Below are 19,712 nucleotides of genomic sequence, written 5' to 3'. Positions count from 1 at the left end.
TGGGTTGAGGGGCTGGAGCCGCGATGGCTGGAGTATCCTCGTCGGGTGGGGCAGCGGTGGTGCCCAGAGTGTTTGAAGCCAAGAGTATTAGGTCGTTACGTGAAAGATCGTTACTGACCGGCAACCCGCATTCTTCCAGGAGAGCAACGATTCTCTCGGAGGTCAGTTGAGCCCACGGGGAATCCCGGGTTTGGATACGGCTGCTCCTACGCACTGATTGAGGAGAAGGTGGTATTAGATTGTCGTCTGAATCGGAGGAATCGAAATCCACGATTGCAATTTGGGACATATTGAGCTGCGTGAAAGATGCGTGTACAAGCAATAACTTTTCTACGACACCTACAGCAACGAAAGGGGAAGGTAAGGTCAGTCTTTTATATCTGATGTTGAACTGTGATTGGTGGTGCGAAATTACATATTAATGACGTGGCAATAGAGTCTTTCTGGTAGAACTTACGCTGACGCTTCCATTGACACTACCTGAAAATGCTCAAGACAGCACTATATACTATTTGCACAGCCATTTGAAAAATACAGTAAAGTTACACATTACTGTATTTAGTGAGGTAACTGAGTACAAGACACTGAATATGTATGTTTCACATTTTTACTGCATATGCTCTTTGCAATTCTAATTTGTTCACAGCATTGTGCAAAAGAAAAAATACACCCTTATTTACAACAAACATAAACTCCCTTTGGGTAGAGCTGTGCACAACTGGAAACAATATTGCAGTACATATTGGAACTGAACATTGGTTGCAACTTCACACACCCCTTCTCATCAGTGAAAGCTGAGATTCACCTGAGAGAAATTGTTCAATTTAGGAGACATTTTCAACAAAAAAAATAAAAAAAAATAAAAAAAATAATTGTGTACAATTTGCTTGACAGATTTTGACAACTAGTTCAACATTTTTGTATGTAATGACTCAAGCAATGAAATGAGGACTATTAGTTTTATATGAAATGACTATTCAGCATTCACAAGTATAGTTCATTTTGACTGACGTCATGACATAAGCAAATGATAATGTTATAAAACAGCAGAGAGTTGTATGAAAGCAATTGATGCATGTCCAAAAGCATTTGCAATTTGTTGGAAGGATTGAGAAACTGCTACTATGATGTGCACAAATGACTAAATGTTGTGGAGGTTGAACTAACTGTTGTGCAAATGTAAATAGTGATGTGAGAAATGCACCAAAGCGACTGAGAAAAACTGTAATACACAGAACCTCCTCATCTTCTTGGACTGCCTTCATTTTGATTTGATCCCTGAAAATGAGAGAGGTCTCGTAGGGCCTCACCTACCACAATATGTCATTGTATGGGACAATGTGAATTTCCACCGTGGCCCGCTCATCAGGGCCTGGTTCACTACTCATCCAAGGATGGTCAAGGTGTTCCTACCACCTTACTCTCCTTTCCTCAATCCTATTGAGGAGTATTTCTCCGCTTGGAGGTGGAGAGTGTATGAGCATCGGACTCAAGATCAGAGGTCCCTGCTCCATGCAATGGACGCTGCGTGTGAGGATCTTACAGGAGATCAGTGTAGGGGATGGTTGCGACATGCACGCCGTTTCTTCCCTCGTTGCATCGCAAGGGAGAATATACGCTGTGATGTGGACGAGAATCTGTGGCCAGACAGACAGCAGTGTGTGGATGGCCAGGAGGGTGAGGAGGACGGTGGCCAGGAGAGGGAGGGTGAGGACAGCGACCAGTGAAGAACTGTTAGTTGTGAAACTCCAGCTTTATTTACTGCACTGTAGGCTGCATATCATTTTTTGTTTGTGTGTTTATATTACAGTATATTATGCTGTAAACATTTTCTTTTTACTCTGATGTATGGAAGTTATTTTATGTGTGTGAATGATAATGGTTACAATTTCCTTGGCAGTATGAGTGCAGTGTGTGATGTCAAACCTTGGAGGCTACTCTTACCCTAAAATCCTATTTCTTTTTTCAGTTTTATACACAATTGTATTCTGTTAGCTAGACAAAAAACAGTACAGTAACCATTGTCAATGAAGGACTGGGCTAAGACTGAAAGGTGGACCTGAGGGATATTTCAATGGTCCTCTGCCATAGTGACAAAACATCTAAACATTTTGACTTGCAGTGCTTACACAATGCCAAAGGGACGAAGCATTTTGGGGGCACTGACTGTTTAAATGAGAAGGAAATTTAGTTTTGAAGCATGAATGAACAGTTTTGGGAGAGATATGAGCTTTTTCAAGTGAGCTATAGTGTTGTGCTGAACTGTAAGACTGTTTTGCAAAATGATCTTAGAGTTTTGAGAATGTAATTTCTGTTTCAAGAAATGAGCCAAACCAATGGTACTGTAAAAAAAAAAAAATATATATATATATATGACTTTAATGGTACTTTTTTTAAAGGTTTAAGTCCAGAAGAAGAACAAGAGGTCACAGAAGGTAATGAAGCAGAAAGGCAGGACTTGAAAGAGACTGTAGAAGATGAAGAGGACATTATACTTGAAAACAATGTAGAAATGGAAAGACTGGAGGATGAAGAGCAGATCGAAGAACAACAAAGTGGGGAGGAAGAACCAGAGAGGCCTGTTGAGGAACAGAGATTCAAAAGTCCAGAAAAAGAGCAAGAGGACACAGAGGGTGATAGGACAGAGAGTCAGGACTTAAGAGAGGCTGTAGAAGATGAAGACATTTAATCAGAGAAAAATGTAGAAGTGAGGATGAAGGAAAGATCGGAGGATAAAGAGCAAATTGAAGAGCAAGAGACAGAAACTGGAGGCGGAGAACCAGAGAGACCTGTTGAGGAAGGAGACATGAAAGTGAAAGAAAAGACTAAACAGGCAAAGGAGATGAAGAAACAGGTAAAGAAAAGAATGATCAGTGCACTTAAGATGAATGAAATGGAAGAGAGAAGAGAGAAGAGAGATAGAGGGAGTCGTATTAAAACCAGAATGGTGAGTAGAAGAAGATGGGCTGAAGCAAAGACTCACTTCTATTACTCATTAATAATGCCCAACATGGCAAATTAATCCAACCTTCTAAATAAAAGAGCAAAGTGTTGATTAGAAAAGTTAACACATCATCCCAGCTGCCGTTAGAAGCTCCGGTGGCTCTAGAAATAGACAGTATTCTGAGATTCGTGTGTATGACGCTCATGCCCATTGGCTGCTCCAGTCTGAAAAGTTTTTTGTTTTTCTTTATACTGTAGGGGAAACATTTTATGAGACTGTAGTTGTCAAATTTTATTGGTGATTTCAAATCTGAAATTTTATCTTAAATGTAATAATTTAACAGTTTTGGAGAATTGGATGTTTCCCCATTCAGAGAGATAGGAGCTGACCAAAATCCCTCTGGCTCTTCCTTCATGTCAGTGTCTGGACACAGCTTTGAATGCCATTTGAAAGACATTTATTAGGCTAATAGTTTGACGATCCAGACACAACTTTATTTAGTTTTTCTCAGTATATGGAGTGGACATTAATGAATGATTGGGAATACAGATTTCACTTCTCTTTAAATAAAGCTTATTATCTGCCTGTTATTCAGTTCCAACACTTATAGATGCTTTTGTATTTCCATCTCCAGCCTGCAGGAGTATCGCCAAGGACTTCAACAGGGGGATTCACAGCCAATGATTGATGATGCATTTCAGCAGCGACCATTGCAAGTTCAAGTTTACAATGCTTCTTCTTGCTTCGATCATCCATGACCTTATCATTGGCTGCTGTCTACCTATATCAATCGTGGAAAATGAACATTTCAGACATTTTTTACACACCATGGATGAAAGATACACCCCAATCTCCAGAACAACAATAACCAGCAAACAGATACCTCAACTAGTGATGAGAGTGAAAGAGTGCATCAAGTCCAGTCTGGTAGATCAGAAATCAATCTCTGTAACTGCTGATATATGGTCAGATCTTACCTGGGAGTCACAGCTCATGTTCTCAACTCTTCAGCCAGTGGGTACACTCTGAACGCCTACCTGCTGGACTGCAGGAGATTCAAAGGGCGTCACAGCTCTGAAAACATTTCAGCTGCATTTGATGAAATACTAGATGACTACAATATCAGTGATAAAGTAGATTTTATCATCACTGATAATGCAGCTAACACCAAGAAGGCTTTTAAAGTCATTATGGCAGACCACTCAGATGACAGTGAGGATGAGGAGGACATGGTTGGGGAACAGTTAGATACGGACTTTCTTCTTGGTTCCCGTCAACGGCTATCCTGCTTTGCCCACAGTCTTCAACTGGTTATCGGGGATGGGATGAAAGAAGTAAAAGTGATGTCTCGGGCAATCTCAAAAATGGCCAAACTTGCCAGTCTGCTGCACAGTGGCACGATTTGAGGCTGTTTTTGGAAGTGGTAAAAGCATTCCAGTCTCAAATGTCACGAGGTGGAATTCGCAATTCAGACAAATACAAGCAGTCATCGAATTAGATCATACTGCACTAACTCAGATGTGCTCAGTGGACTTTGAGAATGTTGTCCTCAGCTCACGTGAATGGGCCCAGTGTAGAGAACTTACACAAATTCTTGGACCGTTTGCTGAGGCCACTGAATTGACCGAGGGTGCCAAAATTGTTACATCAGCATGGTTGTCCCTACTGTCCTCGAGCTACATTCTCATTTAACAGAAATGGATAGTGAAAAGAGACTCTGTAGGCCACTGACCAACATATACATGCTGGGAGCGATGCTGGACCCCCAGTTCGGGATGAACTGGGCTGAGATGGATGTCAGAACCAGTGGCAGTGCTACCACCATACAAAATACTAAGAAGGAACTGCAGAAGTCACTAACAGGTATTTATTTCAAAATCCCCCCTTTAAAGTACAGTGTATTTGCAAGGTTATTGAAGTGGAAGAAGAAGTGAGTCAAATTTACTTCTGTTTTCTTTTTTTCCAGACAGCTTGATCGCTCAGGCTAAGAAAGTGGACCTGGACATCTGTGAGGAACCCACAGAACCAACCCAGGATTCTCCCCCAAACGCCAAGAGTCCACGGCTCCTGGCAAAAGTGAGGTACATACATACCTGGAGGATATTCAGAGCTGTCCGGCAGAGCAGGATGCCCTTGTATTTTGGTTGAAAAACAAGGACAAATACCGTCATTTGCATGCCCTAGCTGTCAAAGTGCTTTCTGTACCTGCTTCTTCAGCACCAGTTGAAAGAGTGTTCAGTGCTGGAGGGCTCATTATGAGGCCCCATAGAGCCAGTTTAGGAGCGGAAATGCTCTCCTTCCCTCATATTTCTCAAGTGTAACAAAACACTTTTGTAAAACTGAATAGTTGTACTTACCTCACCTCCAGACAGAATGCTACACTCTAAAAGTCGATAATTTACTCAGATTTGTTTTTCCTGTTATAGTTCATGTTAAAAAAGCTTTTGAAGAATACACCGTTGTACAAATGCTTGTACAGTTAAGTATAGACCTTATGTAGCCCCGCCCCTTTTCAGCGCTGCGCTCATTGTCTTTTGACTTCCGGTCTGTATTTTCACAGTGATATTGCGTATTTATGGATGAACGGCTCGTTTTAAAATCTTCCCGGTCTACTGACATTTGTTAAGACATCTGCTTTAAACATTACAATCCTCATGATAACTTTCATTAACTTTACATTAAGTAAATCCACTTCAAAAGCTAATTACTCCTGGACAGCAATGCCATAGAAATATACAGAGCGACCGCAAAAACAGAAGTTAAAAGACAATATTCTAAAGATGGCGGCGTCCTCGTTTCTCTGGCGCATAAGGTCTATACTGTGAAAAATTATTCTTATGAATTTCTTAAACACCTGATGAATTTATTTTAAAATTCTGCAGTTTGTCCTCAAATAAAAAGAACATATGTTAAATTACACTGTGTTCATTGTTGTTTAACCAAACTTTAATGTTTTCTGAAAATACAATGTCTTTCCTATTAACCCACGTCCAAATAACAATATAATACAATACAATATTTTTTTCAGGGAAGGCATAAACCAACCATATATATATATTTATATATACCAACCACAATATAGCTTCACTGCACATGAAGACACTTCTTTTCTACACTACTGTGTACATCTGCAGTGAAGCTATATTGTAATTTAGTTGCTCAAATGCTCAGTACTAGTACCTAGCAGTGGTAACAGTAGTGGGTTGGTGTTTGTATATCAGTTCTAACACTGCTATTATGAGGTATCACCATATGTCATCATTCTGTTTTCTTTAGATAAGAAGATTATATGATATCAAGGGGAATTTCTATACTTAAAAATCCTGGGTGTTGTGACACTGTTTTTGCTTTTAGATCAACAAATAATAACCCAAAATGATTGTCTTGATAATGTCATGCATAAGACTTTTTTTTCCTGTCCTGGACTCGGCCTTGACTTGGACTCGAACCTCTTTGGACTCGGTCTTGACTTGGACTCGACTAGTCCTGGTCTTGGACTCGACAAAGGTGGTCTTGACTACAGCCCTACCAAGAGGCATTTCAAAGATGGCCGCTGAGTGAAATGACTTTGGCTAAAGCCAGTACAATGAGCAAGGAACAATGTGAACTTGAACTAAGGCTAAAAAAAGTTTTGTTTTACTTCACAGCAAGTCAGCTGTCAACATGGCAGCAAAGAGAAAGACACAGGTATAAAATGTTATACAATACAGTTAGCTCTTTGCATTGCTAGTCTATTACACATTGTCATCCATTTGGAAAGTTCTCATAATACTGATGTTTATATTTGTTTCAGTGCTGTTTAGATTTTTAGATGTTTAAAAATTGTTTTGCATTTTAACTTTTAGACATTCTCTGTTCAAGTTAAGTAATTAATTCATTTCTAACCAAATTTTACATTTGTACAGAATGTCCATTCCATGCGTCTCTGGACGTATTTCCAGTGGAATTTGTACCCAAGACGTGTCTGAGAAAGGTTGGCATTAATCTGTATTTCAATCTGTTAATGTTGTGTGTTCCATAAAACCGGTGAGGTTTTCATGTTATAACCGTTCTAGATTTAACTAAACCCAAAACCAGTAATACAACTTTTTTCTAAAGGAAACCTACTGCAATAACATAGTCCATTTAACAAAGCATAAACACAAAGCAAAGACTTTCATTGAATGCGGGCTAATCGCGGGCCCTCGCGGGCTAATCTGAGGTACAGAAAGGCCCCGATCTTCTCGTTGCATTTCCTTATATAGACAGAAACTTCTTTCACATGGAAACATCTGCTAACAATGGGAATTTACATTCGGAGTTGACACCTTTTGGGGGTGTGAGACCATTTGTCTAGAGACCACCTTCCTTCGTGTGCCAGCTATCCCTAAACTCTTAAAAACCTTATTACCTTTTGTTTTACTTGTTTGGAAATGAGACCTTCGTACCAGTCGCACTGAGACATTTCAAATGATGCCAAACATATAAAAAACTGGATGATAATTGTTAACATTTAAACCATATAGATTGTGTGTAAATCTCAGGTGATTTTAGCATAAGAGAGAGAGGGTGGGGGGAAGAGGGAAAGAGATGTATTCTGAAGTGAGACTTTTGTCTCAAATGGTGAGTTCAAATGGTAATTTCCAGCAAGGTCCTGTCTTCAACCAGACTGTCCGGCATTTTCTAATTTCTCAATTCTTACAGTATCCCAAAATATTTAGCTCTGTTGTAATGTTAAGAACTCCACATTCAGTGTATGCTAATGTGTAGGGTACTTTATTGCAAAAAATAAACATCTGGAATGGAATTCATGTTTGCTTACTGATTACAGTATGAGTACAGGCAGTGCAAAAGAGCATACGGTTAGAAGATCACACACCAATACACAAACAATGATTAATAAGGTGAAGAATTGTAAATTCATATTTTAATGTAAAATATTCTGTACATTACTACAGTGAATATAACATATAATCTAACTATATAACATGTAGAGTTCAGGTGTATATTTCCATTACTTCTGAATATGTTAACAGCAGTTGTTGAAGTTGCTCTTCAGTCTGAGTGGCATTTATGGGTCAGTTTTGGTTAAGATGATAAGAATCCTAAATGATGAATTGGAATTCAAATTTCAGATTTCATGCTTTGATGACAAAACCTGCTGTAGTGCGGATATGCTGGAGCTTTGCTTGTGGAGAAAGGTCTTTTTAAGTGGTGGTGAAAGCTGTCTGTTAAGGTTAGGGGTTAGTTTCTGTTGTAGTAGCATTCACCTTTCAGCACGCCACCTTTCGTTACGTACATCCCTCGACCTGCAGCTTCCCCTGTCTCTGTCTCTGTGCTGGGGGTGTTGCTGGACCACAGTAATGACACATGAGGATGGAGGCTTTCCGTGGTGCTTTGTTAAAAGTTCTTGATGAGTTACGTTAAATGCTTTAAAAATGTAGTAATGATATGTAGTGACATGTAAAAATTGAAATGTAATGATGATTTGTTTTGTAATTGGCTCTTTATTTTTACCTAATTCAGAGGGACGTAAAGAGGTGTTGGTGCATTGGTTGCCTTGTCCATCCTGGTAAGAATAAGTACATGGCAACTTAATTCACCTCTGTACATTTCTCATTTATTGATTGTTGTTTTTACTTTTTTCCCAGTAAGAGGACATGACCACACACCCGGCAGCCTGAAGATCATGTTCAAATTACTCTCACTCAATGTTAAGTACATTACCGGTACATGAAGACAGTCTTTTGTTTGTTTGTTTCTGAACCACAGTTTCTGTTATAGTGGACAAATAAAGGTTTGTGTTTTCACTATGTCCAATTACATCTTTTGACCTTTAAAAAAACACCACATTTGTATGCCTGAAATATCCAGGAGCTGGAGCTAATCCCAGCTAGCACAGGCCAAAGGTAGAAAATCCCCCTGAACAGGTGACCAGTCTGTCACAGAGATGACACACACAATATAGCCTCTAGTTCCTGATTAACTATACCTGCATGTGCGGAGGACACTGGTGAAACCCACAGCAACACTGGGGAAACTAGCAATCAGGAAATATGAAGTCATTTGTAGTCTTACATAGTCATTTTTGAATGTAAGCCCATTGTGTGTGTACAGTATAATATATATATACTGTATATACTTGTCTATTCAGTAAATGTATGGATATGAACAACCATATTCTCTCTAGACTAGAGGCTAGATGTATATTATATTAGCACATAGACACAGATTGCTCCAAATGGGCCCAGTGAGTTGAGTCTAGAGAAAGTGAAGAACCACTACTGCATTAATGCATAAGAACATTTGGTAAATACCATAGTAGAATGATCAAATATTTACCCTAGTATAGTCAAACAATGCTTTTAATAATACAAAACAGAGACGTTTTTCAAATAATAGTGCTTACACATCCCTTCTGATCAAATTCAATTGGGTGAGAAAAAGTTATAATATATATTTAAGATGAGAGAAATTGTGGGAGGAAATATTATTTGCAGTCTTATAACATTGTATATATGTTATTATAGTTTTTATATATGCTCATTACATATATGCTCATTATAGTTCAGCTGGTGAGATAATAATGGAAAGATTGAAGGGTCCATTTCCAGGAAACACAGAAGTGATTAAATGTATACCTTTAATACACTATAGATACACTAAATATTACAGAAGCACTTTGGTCAAGAAATACTGCAACGCTTTAATAATTATCAGACTTTTTTTTGTAAGCAAAGAAAAAAAAAGTTTCACTGTAATCAACAAATCTTTTGCTGCATCAGGTTAAACCCACAATGCAATCTGTCGTTTTAGTTTGATATTTAATGGGGGCAAATTTAGTAAGTTTATATTTAACAGGGTAGCAATTGTGAACAATTTTAATAGAGAATTAATTTGGATTTCTTCACCACTACTACTAACCGGTTGGATGACGCATTAGTGATACTGAAAGCTGATTGGCCTTGATGGTTATATATGCGGAAAGGGGCCAATTTAATTAATTTATATGATGTCCGATTTATTCTCCCTTGTGGCTTTTTCCACGGGTTTTAATAATAAAACTGGTCTGAAAGAATGAATATCATATTAAAGAAAACGTCAACATTAAATTTTAATAAATCAGAGTCGATGTGCGCGTGCGTGATTCGAATTTTAGTTGCTAATAGTAACGCATTTTATGAATTCTGCAATCTGCATGTATCCGCACTTCACGATCGACCGCTGTCTGTTGATTGAGAGACGAGGAGAATTAACAGACTTTTTGCTGAGACTTTGCTGACACAAAACTTGATCTTTCAAAGCTATTTTCTGGATTTCTGAGGAGACTTTTATTGTAGAAGGACATCGGGGGATATATCCTTTATATAGAGTTACATTTTTGAAAGCGTTATATAATTTCGGAGAATATTTTTATTTGTTTGTTTAATATTTTTTTCAGGGGTGAAAATTTTTATTTCTGAGGAGATTTCTATTGTATTGTGTTGTGTTGTGTTGTGTTGTGTTGTGTTGTGTTTTGTTGTATTGCAGTTTGGAGGATATACGTTAACTTAGATGGCTCACATGATGGGCGAAGGAGGTGAGTGCTTTAATTGTTCATTTATGGTTTATGGTATGATGTTGTACAATGACTGACGTTACATTAATTTGATGAACCCATTTGATCACATTTATCTGATTCCTTGCATGCGAAATAAAGTTTTGAATTTGAGTAACTTAACTGAAGTAAAAATTTGTAATTGACCACAGACATTGATTACTGATTATTATTATTAAAATATAACTAACTATGTGATATGTGAAATATCCATCCTAAGATCACTCCAGATCCAGGAGAGCTGCTTTCCCTCAGACGGCTGGTGGTCAGGAGGTTTGGAGACCCGATTCTGATGACCGTGATCAGGATCCGCTGCCCCGGGATGGACAAAGTAAGTTACACAATTTCCTTACTTGAGTGAAAGTAATATTACTCAGTTACAAGTAAAAGTTGAAAAGACTGATTTTTACTCAAGTAAAAGTACAGAAGTACTTGTTTTTAAAAGTACTTAAGTATCAAAAGTAAAAAGTAAATGTCAATGCATTGTTTTATTATTGTTGTTTGTAATACTTACAGTACCTTATGCCTCTGAATCTATGCCTGCCTGCCCTCATATCAATATGAAATGTATTTCTAGAACACAGTTCCTGTAGTGGGATTGAATGAGAGATTGAATAAGTGCTCTCAATAACGTCCACAATAGTTTCGGACACCCAGTTTCGGGCTGTTCCCTCAAATAGTGCCCTATTTAAATTTTTTTGGCTTTTAGTATGAATATGTCAGCCACTGTTATAAGCTAGTGTGCTCCAAAACAATGACATTTAGAAGACCAAACCCAACGTTGAAAATGAAAATCAGATTGATGTCAGAATCCAACTACTTTCTACTCAAGGACCTTGACAGAAATGTAGTGGAGTAAAAAGTACGATACTTGACTTTCAAGTGTAGTGAAGTTAAAGTAAAATGTTTCCAGAAAAAATAATACTCAAGTAAAGTACAGATGCTCAAAAAGTGTACTTAAGTACAGTACTCAAATAAATGTGCTTTGTTACTGTCCACCTCTGCCAGACCCGACCCAGACACAGAGTCAGGATCTTCCTGGATATCTGAGTTTTCTGTTTCTGTGTCCACAGGTCAGGCTCACGGGACGAAGGCGAAGGAGAACCCAGATGATGGACGTCCGTCCACTTCATCTAAACACACTCGCAGAGGTCAGAATAGGCTTTTAATAAAGAAGTTTAATGGCTTAGTTTGTATTTCTATTTTCAATGTCTGATTTGTCAACTAAAGTAACGGTAACACTTTATTTTGATGGTCCCTTTTGAACATTCTGTCGACTATAAGTAACTTTGCAACTACAGACGGGTCTAATAGTTGTTTTCATTAGTTTTTTCTTCATTTCACCAGGACGTTGGAAGAGGCCTGATTGTTTCCTCAGGTTCTGGAAGGCTTTTAAGGCTGTTTTCTGCTGCTGTTCCAGGAATGTTGTGGAGCCTTTTATTCCTCCAGCTGATCCTGTTCCTGAACCATCATCACCCTCTCCAGATCATAATGGTAAATCATTATTTCTCCAACATTATTTTAAACAGTATTATCTTGTTTTCCACTCAAAATAAGGCTTGTTTTTACAGAATATTAAAATGATTTCCCCCATTATAATATTATTTTCTCGACCTGCGCTGACAATTTTTAAATAAAACAATGGATCTAGCAACAGTTTTTGATGTCTGAAATGTTCCATCCTCAGGCTGGTCCAGATCCTGGAGAACTGCTTCCAGAGATTCTTCTCCGTGCTTCACGTCATCCTCAGCTTGGACCTCACCCTGGTCCTCACCCCGCCCTGAGACCCATGTTGAGAGGATGTGTAGAGAGTCGCTGAGTCTGAGCAGCCGAGGCTCGTACTGCTCCGAGTGGAGGTGGAGTGGCGATGGATCGGAGAGCCCAAAGCAACAGGGTTTGTCCAGGTCCGACAGCCTCGAAGGGTTTCTGTGTCCTCCGCTGCCGGGTCAAGTTCCTGTCGAGCCAACAGGGTGCCGAACTGCTCAGGGTGCCGTGGAGGCTTCTCCAGTGAACAAGAGCTCAATAGGTGAGACTGAAATAAGGCCGGGCAGTGTAAAGTCTACAGATAGAGATTTTGCTATTTCATGCATAACTGAGTCAAGTTAAAACAATACAAATAACAATAAAACAATGGATCTAGCAAGCTAATAATTGTCTCACATTTTTCTGTTTGTTTTTCAGAGTCCTTTGAGTCTTTCTATAACGTGGAAAAGATGATTGGATCCGGAGGATATGGCAAGGTGTTCCTGGGAACACGCAAATTTGATGGCAAAAAGGTAAATCTTACTGAATTGTACAAACATTTTGCTCTTGCATGCATCAAAACACATTTAAAACAATTTACAGATGGTTTAATAAGATGTTTTTTTTGTGTGTGCAGGTTGCCATCAAGCGGATGCGCAAGATTGACAACGATCTTTATCTTAATATTGTAAGTTGGCCAAAACCTGAATGTGTATGGAGTTGTTTAAGTGCAGATTACTGTAGTTAATACACCCGTAGGAAGCATTAGGTATAAATGTGATCAACAAATAAGCCTAGAGGCACCAAATAACTTTGAGCTGAAAAGGCTCTTTTGAACGCATCTAAAAAGATCAAAGAAAAGTACATTTCAAAATGATGTTTTCTTCAGATTTTTACCCAGCTAACCTTCTGTCTGCTTCTTCTCTCTAGCCTGGGAATCCCGAACCTCTCGTTACAGAAGTGGCGCTGCTGATGATGATGAGGCGAGAATCCATAAGCCCCTTCGTCATACAACTGTACCAGTGGTTTGAAGAGCCTAGAGGATTCACTCTGGTTATGGAGTATCCGGAGCCCTGCGAGAGATTGCTGGACTCAATCACTCGTGATCCTTGGAATGACAGGTTCTCACAGGTCGTCATGAGACAGGCTGTGCAAGCAGTGCAACACTGCATCCATCATGGTGTTTTCCATAATGACATTCATTCACAGAATTTCCTGTTGAAGAAAGACACGCTAGAACTCAAGCTGATAGACTTCGGCTGCGGTCAGCTATTTAGTAGTGAAGGCTACGAGAGCAACATATACAAGGGTGAGCATTTTGGGAGTGTGGAAACCTGAAGCTAGTGACTTACTAATTATTTGATGATGCTTAAAAAAAAAAAGCTCAACGATGTGCAAATGTGTTTCTTACAGGAGTTCCGGATTACTGCCCACCTGAAGTCTTGACAGAACCTCGATTCCACGCCGTCCCTTCAAATGTCTGGTCTCTAGGAGTGTTGATGTACGAGGTGTCGAACGGATGTCTTCCTTTTCTTAATAGAACGGAAATCATACAAGCCAAAGTAACATTTGAGAACCGCAACTTTTCCAAATGTGAGTGAATAATGATGAGAACATTGATAAACACACACATAAAGCAAACGATTTTTGTATAGAAAGTTTAACGGTTGAAGTGTGTCAGAATTTTTATATATAGCTCAACGTATAGCGAAAATGCCAGGTCACATGGTCATGACTAACCAGCTCTCTCCTTATTAAAATGTGTACAGACTGCAGGGATTTGATTGGACAGTGTCTATCCCGGGATCCAACAAAACGCCCCAGCTTAGAGCAGATGTTACAACATCAGTGGTTTGATCGTGATCTACACTAGATTGGAGAAGCTGAGGAGATTCACACGATCAGTTTCAGGTGTGTGGAAGTGTAACAGGCAGAGTAGGATTATTATCTTTTGTCTTAGATTCTGGATTATTTGTAGTGAGATTTTCAAATTTGTGTTCATTGTAATGTTCTTGTTATAGTCAAATCACCTTCATTTATATAGCGCTTGATACTATACAGATTGTTTTAAAGCCGCATCCCTGTAGTAAACAGGAAAATAACAGAATCAGTAAACCAAACAGAATTCAATTCTGTTCTAGTTCTAAAAAAACATTCATGAGTTGACTTGTTCTTATAATCTTTGTTTTGGATAGGAAATAACACACTTGCTGAGAGCTCTGAGCTGGAGACTTGACCCGAAGCCAGAAGTCCAACACCAACCTGACAGAAACTCAGAGCCTGTCCACGTCTGAGCAAGAATGTGTTTATTTTGTTTATTTTGTTAAATATTTTATTTCACATTTGTATCTCTTGAATTGGAAATGTTGCATGTATGTTTGTAATAAATGTTAAAGAAAATCGTAAATGGGCTTTTTCGTTGTGACTTGTTTTGGGATCCTTTATTAATTTGGATGTGTTTTTTTTTTATTATTAATATGGATTTATTATTATGCAACAAAAACAAATACAAAACAGTAACAAACAATAATAGACAAAATAGATACAAATTAAATGAAAACAATATCACAGGCAGAAAAATGGCACATCTTTCACACTGTTTACATGTCTGACATTTATGTATATTGTGACATTTGTTAAACATTTATGATGGTTTATTTGTCCATCCTTGTGATATATTGACTCACTCACTCACTCATCGCCATCTACTGGTGTAATGATGGAACAGAGAGGAGAAGAGGAATCAGGAAAGGACTCTGAAATATGAGTGTTTTTGGTGCTAAACAGACACTGAAGAGGACATAACTGGACAACACTATTATATCACATAATAAACTATTATCTTAAGTCATTAGTGCAGTTCATGATAAGAATCATATTAATAAAAATAAGAGTTACACAACTGGCTACTCGTGCCCACACACAGATTGGCATTGGAGGAGTTTCACTTTTATATTTTATACACTTTTTTTATATTTAGTTTCAACAAAATATCCCTACAAAGATGACAGTTTCGGAAATCCTTTTCCTTCTAGAACCATTTTTTGGTCCCCATGAGGAAAACAGCTTAAAGGCGTGGTATAATGGCCTTTTCACAAGATGTAAAATAAGTCTCTGATGTCCCCAGAGTGTGTATGTGACGTTTTAGCTCAAAATACCCCACAGATATATTTATATAGCATGTTAAAGTCAAAAACCAAGCGGCAACCTCCCTGTCCCAATTCGCCTACTTATACTCCGCCCTAAAAGTATGTACTCTTTTTGTGAAGAAAAAGTGCATACTTTTGAGTGTGTAGCAAAAGAGTAGGCAAGCTTTGGGACATACTACTTCGTCATCTTTAACGGACAGACCTGTGTCGCGTGCGTCCTGTCACCGTAAACTGCCCTGTCAATCATCTTGTCACAGTTAAAATCCTCCATTCAATCTAATTTAATTTCTTATCGTTTCGGAGAGAAATGTAGTTGCACGTTGATCTGCCGGTCGTGGGTCTTTCATGCGGAGACTCTCCTCGTGTGTTTGCAATTTGAATATAATGATGCATTTAAAAGTTATGGCTAAACATATCTTTACAAAAGTTCACAATGCCGCTGCAGATGCAATATAATGTGGACAACATTGAAAAAATACATTTTCGTCAGGTTAGATACTGATCTTTAATCACTCAAACCCCTTTATCTAAACCTCTCTACATAAACGCCGGACTCGCGCGTCCTCCATGTCTGTAGTTTTTTAACACTTTTCACTCGTGTTTGTAGTTCTAACTGAATCCTCGTCCGACGCGCGATGGGTTGTGGGCAATATTAGCCGTGCGCATCGATCAAAAAAAATATCAAAAAGTAGTCTTTTAGAATATCTAAATATATATCTAAATAAAAAAAACGAGATAGAGAAATCATGTCTAAAAAAACAATGGGAATCAAAAAGCCTCTCTATGTATTTAAATAGGGAGCTGTAGTATAGCCCACAGGCGCTTACAGGACATTACACACATTTATATTTTTTAAAGCCACTGGATGGCGCTTTTCTCACTTGAAAATTTATTTTTTAAAGGCCTGCACTCTATTTTAGTGTGAAATGTTGCATTTATAAAATAAATACAATATATATATATATATATATATATATATATATATATATATATATATATATTCTAAAGGGAAAAAAAGCTCATACAATTTTTGTAATTAATGCAAAGTAACATAAAAACCTTTAAAAATTCTAAATAATTATTGATTATATTATAATATAATTGAAAAAATATTATTGAACAAAAATATATTACATTGGTTTTCCTGGGAGGAAAAAAGTAAAATTTTAAGGCTTTGGTCACTTTAGACCGGAAAGAAGCCAGTGTGACTCCTAAACGAAGAAGCCCAGAGGGTTAACCCTTCAGGTGCTCTTCGTCATTTCTGACCGGAAAATATTCTGTTTTGAATTTTTAAAAATCACAGCTTCACCGGAATGTTACGAAACTTGGTGACTTTTATGGCATTAGATATGTGAGAAAAATTAGAGGTCATGATCCGAGCATGCTAAGTGGTCGTAAAAAAAAAATTGTGCCTTTTGTGCTCTTCAGTCAAAAATGACCGACCATATAAGAAATGAATGGGAAATTGACAGAAAGTTTCTGAGAATTTTTGCAGCACAGTTTACTTAAGCACAGCACAGATCGCGCTCACTCACACTTAACTTCGGAGAATGTGCTGGCACACGGAAATCACTCTGCTGTATTACAAACCAAAGAAACACTATAAAAATATAATAAACATAAAACTATTACATATATTACATATATCTTCTTATTAATAAATATATGTTACATTTTCTTTATCTTTTTATAAGCCTGCCTGAAGAAGGTAGGCTATTATAAATACCGAAACGTCGCAAAAGGCTTGTTTGATCATTTTATTTGTAATTTATTTTTCATTCACATTATTATTTTCTCATTGCACTTACAGGATGGATGTCTTTAGAGGCTGTGTGAGACAAATAAACACTCCACTAAATAGACTCAGACTCTCCAGTAGTTCTCCAGTTTTCAACAGAAATAATTATTGACCTTTTAACCCAAACGCACACTTCCGTGCTAGAGAGCCAGAAGAGAGCTCAAGAGAAAGGAGAAGAGATAGAGTCAAGGCTACACACATGGATGACCGAAGAGATGGTCATGACATGCGTGAGTTCACAAGCAGATCTAAAGGGCCCAGGCCTGGCTCCTCTCATAGACTCACTGCTTTCCACAAGGATTAATTCAGACTGGTCAGAGGTCCAAACAGATCTCCAGTGGTTTTGACCATCGTGCAGTGGTCGCAGGCCCATACAGGCCTCCCACAAAAAAAATAGGGGGCAACGAAATAAGAAGAAACGAGGGGGAAAACAACACAATAGAACTCCTTATTTTGACCACAATCTCCACAACCACGCAGAGTGTGAATTTTTTGAGGACGTTGTTGGGTCCTCCTCCTCAACAACAAAACCACTTCACTGCCCAGCACTCGGTGCCCAACCAACACTTTCAAGAAAGGAGTTCCTTGTACAGTTTCCCCTCACGTTCCTTTTCCAACCAGGGAAACAAAAAGGTTTCCTTTATAAACCATGGGGGTAGATTTAGAGACATAGACATCTCTATAGACAGGGAAACACCAATACAAAAGAAGAAAAGGGACAGGACCCCTCACTAATTGCCTCGGGAAAAGACAGATTCGAGGGAAGGCTCAACTCCCGTAGGATCACACAGAGTAATGAGTAGGCTACATACCCGCTTAAAAAACAATCTTTTCGGTGATTTCTGGTACACACTGATGATGGCTTAGGCCGAAACGCGTCTGTGAGGGCATGGTAATAATAAATGTATGAAAATAGAACCTGAGAGTGCGGTTTTTCATCTTTACTTTAGGCTACATACCCGCACAACCAGCACTCAAAAGCACGATCAAATCATTTTACGATATCATCGGATTAGTGCATCATTTGAGTAAAGTGACCACAAAAGTGACCAACAACCAACCAATCACTTTCCAGAGACTCACGCTGCTCACAAACACGGTTAGGCCAGCGTTCCCCGGAGAGCAGGTTGGCTTGATGCTCGAAGGCAATGCCAAAAACTGGTCATTCACCACTCAGCTGATTCTAGAACAGCACTATGAAACCCTGATAGAAGAGGCTTTGCAGAACATCCGCAAACAAAACAATCACACAGAATGGCCAAAGGCCTTTGAGATCGCTGCTGGTTGAGCGGGTAGAAATTTTCAGAGCCAAGTTAGTACGGAGGCAATCGAGCAGGCAGAAGCCTTAATCATGGCAGAAATGCAGAGCACTTCAACAGCACAGGTGGTTGAAGTCACACGCGCACCGACTTGTGCGGAAATAGTAACATTGGGCGGACATATATCCACCTCCAATGTTGCTACCACCACACAGGTGGCGTGCACAACACCACCACACACAGCCTGCACTGCCCCATCAGTTCGGCCCAGGGACAGACTTCACCGGGAAGTGTTAAATCATCACATATAAAATGTCGTTTCACGAGTTCACACGTACATGAAATCTAATGTAGTATTTATGCGTATTTGGCTTGCTGTCCAGGGGAGGGCTCGGAATTTTGCCCGAACCCAGAGTACTCCCCCCTATACTGGGGTAGACCCAGCCGAGTGTGAGGTGATGGGGTGGTGGAGGGATGCTGAGAAACTTGTCGTGAGACAGAAGGTGAGGAAAAGCTTTATTTATACCGGCTTCCTCTTGAGCTGATTGGTTGATTACCTGAACGTGCTCCTCCGGAACTTTGTTACATAAAACTTCATTTAGGATGCAGGCGTTCATGTTTTTGAATGAGCCGGAATTGGATATTTCTTTCAGAGTATGGCATGAAGGAAAGGCGTACATGGTGTATGCAAACTCTGGAAGTATGAAGTGTTTTGAGTGTGGAGATGTGGGCGATAAAAGGATGGCGTGTCCACATAAAGCTCAGAACAGTGAGGAGGCTGATGACCCTCCTGGAGCAACCTGGAGAAAAAGTGCCTTGCTCAAGGACACACTGTGTCACAGATCACCCTAGCCACCATCCTCTTCACTACACTTTCCAGCATCCCTCCTGATCCCCACCTGCACATCATCTACAATCACACACACCTGCACCTCATCATCACCCTTATCACTCCCACTGTAAAGGCACACTCCTCACCACAGCTCCTTTTCCGACCTTGTTTGTTTGTGTTATGTAGACTCATCTCCCTGTCTCCAGCGATCTACCTCGATCACACTTTGGATTTTCCCTACCTGCTCACCTCATCCCTGCACCTTTATTGTCAATAAATTCACTATTCACCATCATTCTTCCTCTCCTGTGTCTGTATCCGTAACACACTGGTGGTGGCGACTGCGGAGATCGAACCAGCAACCTTCTCCTCACCAGTTCAGAGGTTTAACCCACTACACCTGTGAAGGCC

The 19,712-nt window shown here is 39.2% G+C and overlaps 2 protein-coding genes and 1 long non-coding RNA gene across 3 annotated transcripts; all 3 read left to right on the top strand.

The window, feature by feature from the left end:
• The first annotated feature begins 4,584 nt into the window (after positions 1–4,584).
• On the top strand, positions 4,585–8,472 carry LOC309503479 (uncharacterized protein). Its single transcript, XM_082176320.1, has 5 exons — positions 4,585–4,807; positions 4,911–5,025; positions 6,592–6,631; positions 6,850–6,917; positions 8,450–8,472. Exons 1-4 carry the CDS (start codon positions 4,597–4,599, stop codon positions 6,910–6,912), a joined length of 429 nt encoding a protein of 142 aa, XP_082032446.1. The 5' UTR covers positions 4,585–4,596; the 3' UTR covers positions 6,913–6,917; positions 8,450–8,472.
• Positions 8,473–10,277: 1,805 nt separating this feature from the next.
• LOC309502610 (serine/threonine-protein kinase pim-2-like) lies at positions 10,278–13,783 on the top strand (the record flags this gene model as incomplete). Its single annotated transcript, XM_082175017.1, has 9 exons — positions 10,278–10,502; positions 10,741–10,851; positions 11,594–11,671; positions 11,868–12,014; positions 12,208–12,546; positions 12,702–12,796; positions 12,901–12,951; positions 13,194–13,572; positions 13,677–13,783. Coding segments are annotated over exons 1-9 (1,332 nt in total), but the record flags the coding sequence as incomplete, so codon positions are not given.
• Positions 13,784–13,805: 22 nt separating this feature from the next.
• LOC309503531 lies at positions 13,806–14,658 on the top strand. Its single transcript, XR_014207698.1, has 3 exons — positions 13,806–13,856; positions 14,033–14,174; positions 14,459–14,658. It is a non-coding gene; the product is annotated as an uncharacterized lncRNA (long non-coding RNA).
• Positions 14,659–19,712: the final 5,054 nt, after the last annotated feature.

The sequence above is a fragment of the Leuciscus leuciscus genome, assembly GCF_965113295.1.
Source record: "Leuciscus leuciscus genome assembly, chromosome: 7".
Classification (NCBI taxonomy): Eukaryota; Metazoa; Chordata; class Actinopteri; order Cypriniformes; family Leuciscidae; genus Leuciscus; species Leuciscus leuciscus.
Note: the sequence above shows the minus strand (reverse complement) of the source record. Positions and strands in the feature narration are given on the sequence as shown.

What these genes read in the sequence shown, in the direction of transcription:
- LOC309503479 (XM_082176320.1), top strand. Translation starts at nt 4,597, where the DNA reads ATGGTTGTCCCTACTGTCCTCGAGCTACATTCTCATTTAACAGAAATG. An exon ending in CGGCTCCTGGCAAAAGTGAG is followed by an intron (nt 5,026 to 6,591) that starts GTACATACATAC and finishes TTTACTTCACAG; the next exon opens with CAAGTCAGCTGTCAACATGG. An exon ending in CAGCAAAGAGAAAGACACAG is followed by an intron (nt 6,632 to 6,849) that starts GTATAAAATGTT and finishes ACATTTGTACAG; the next exon opens with AATGTCCATTCCATGCGTCT.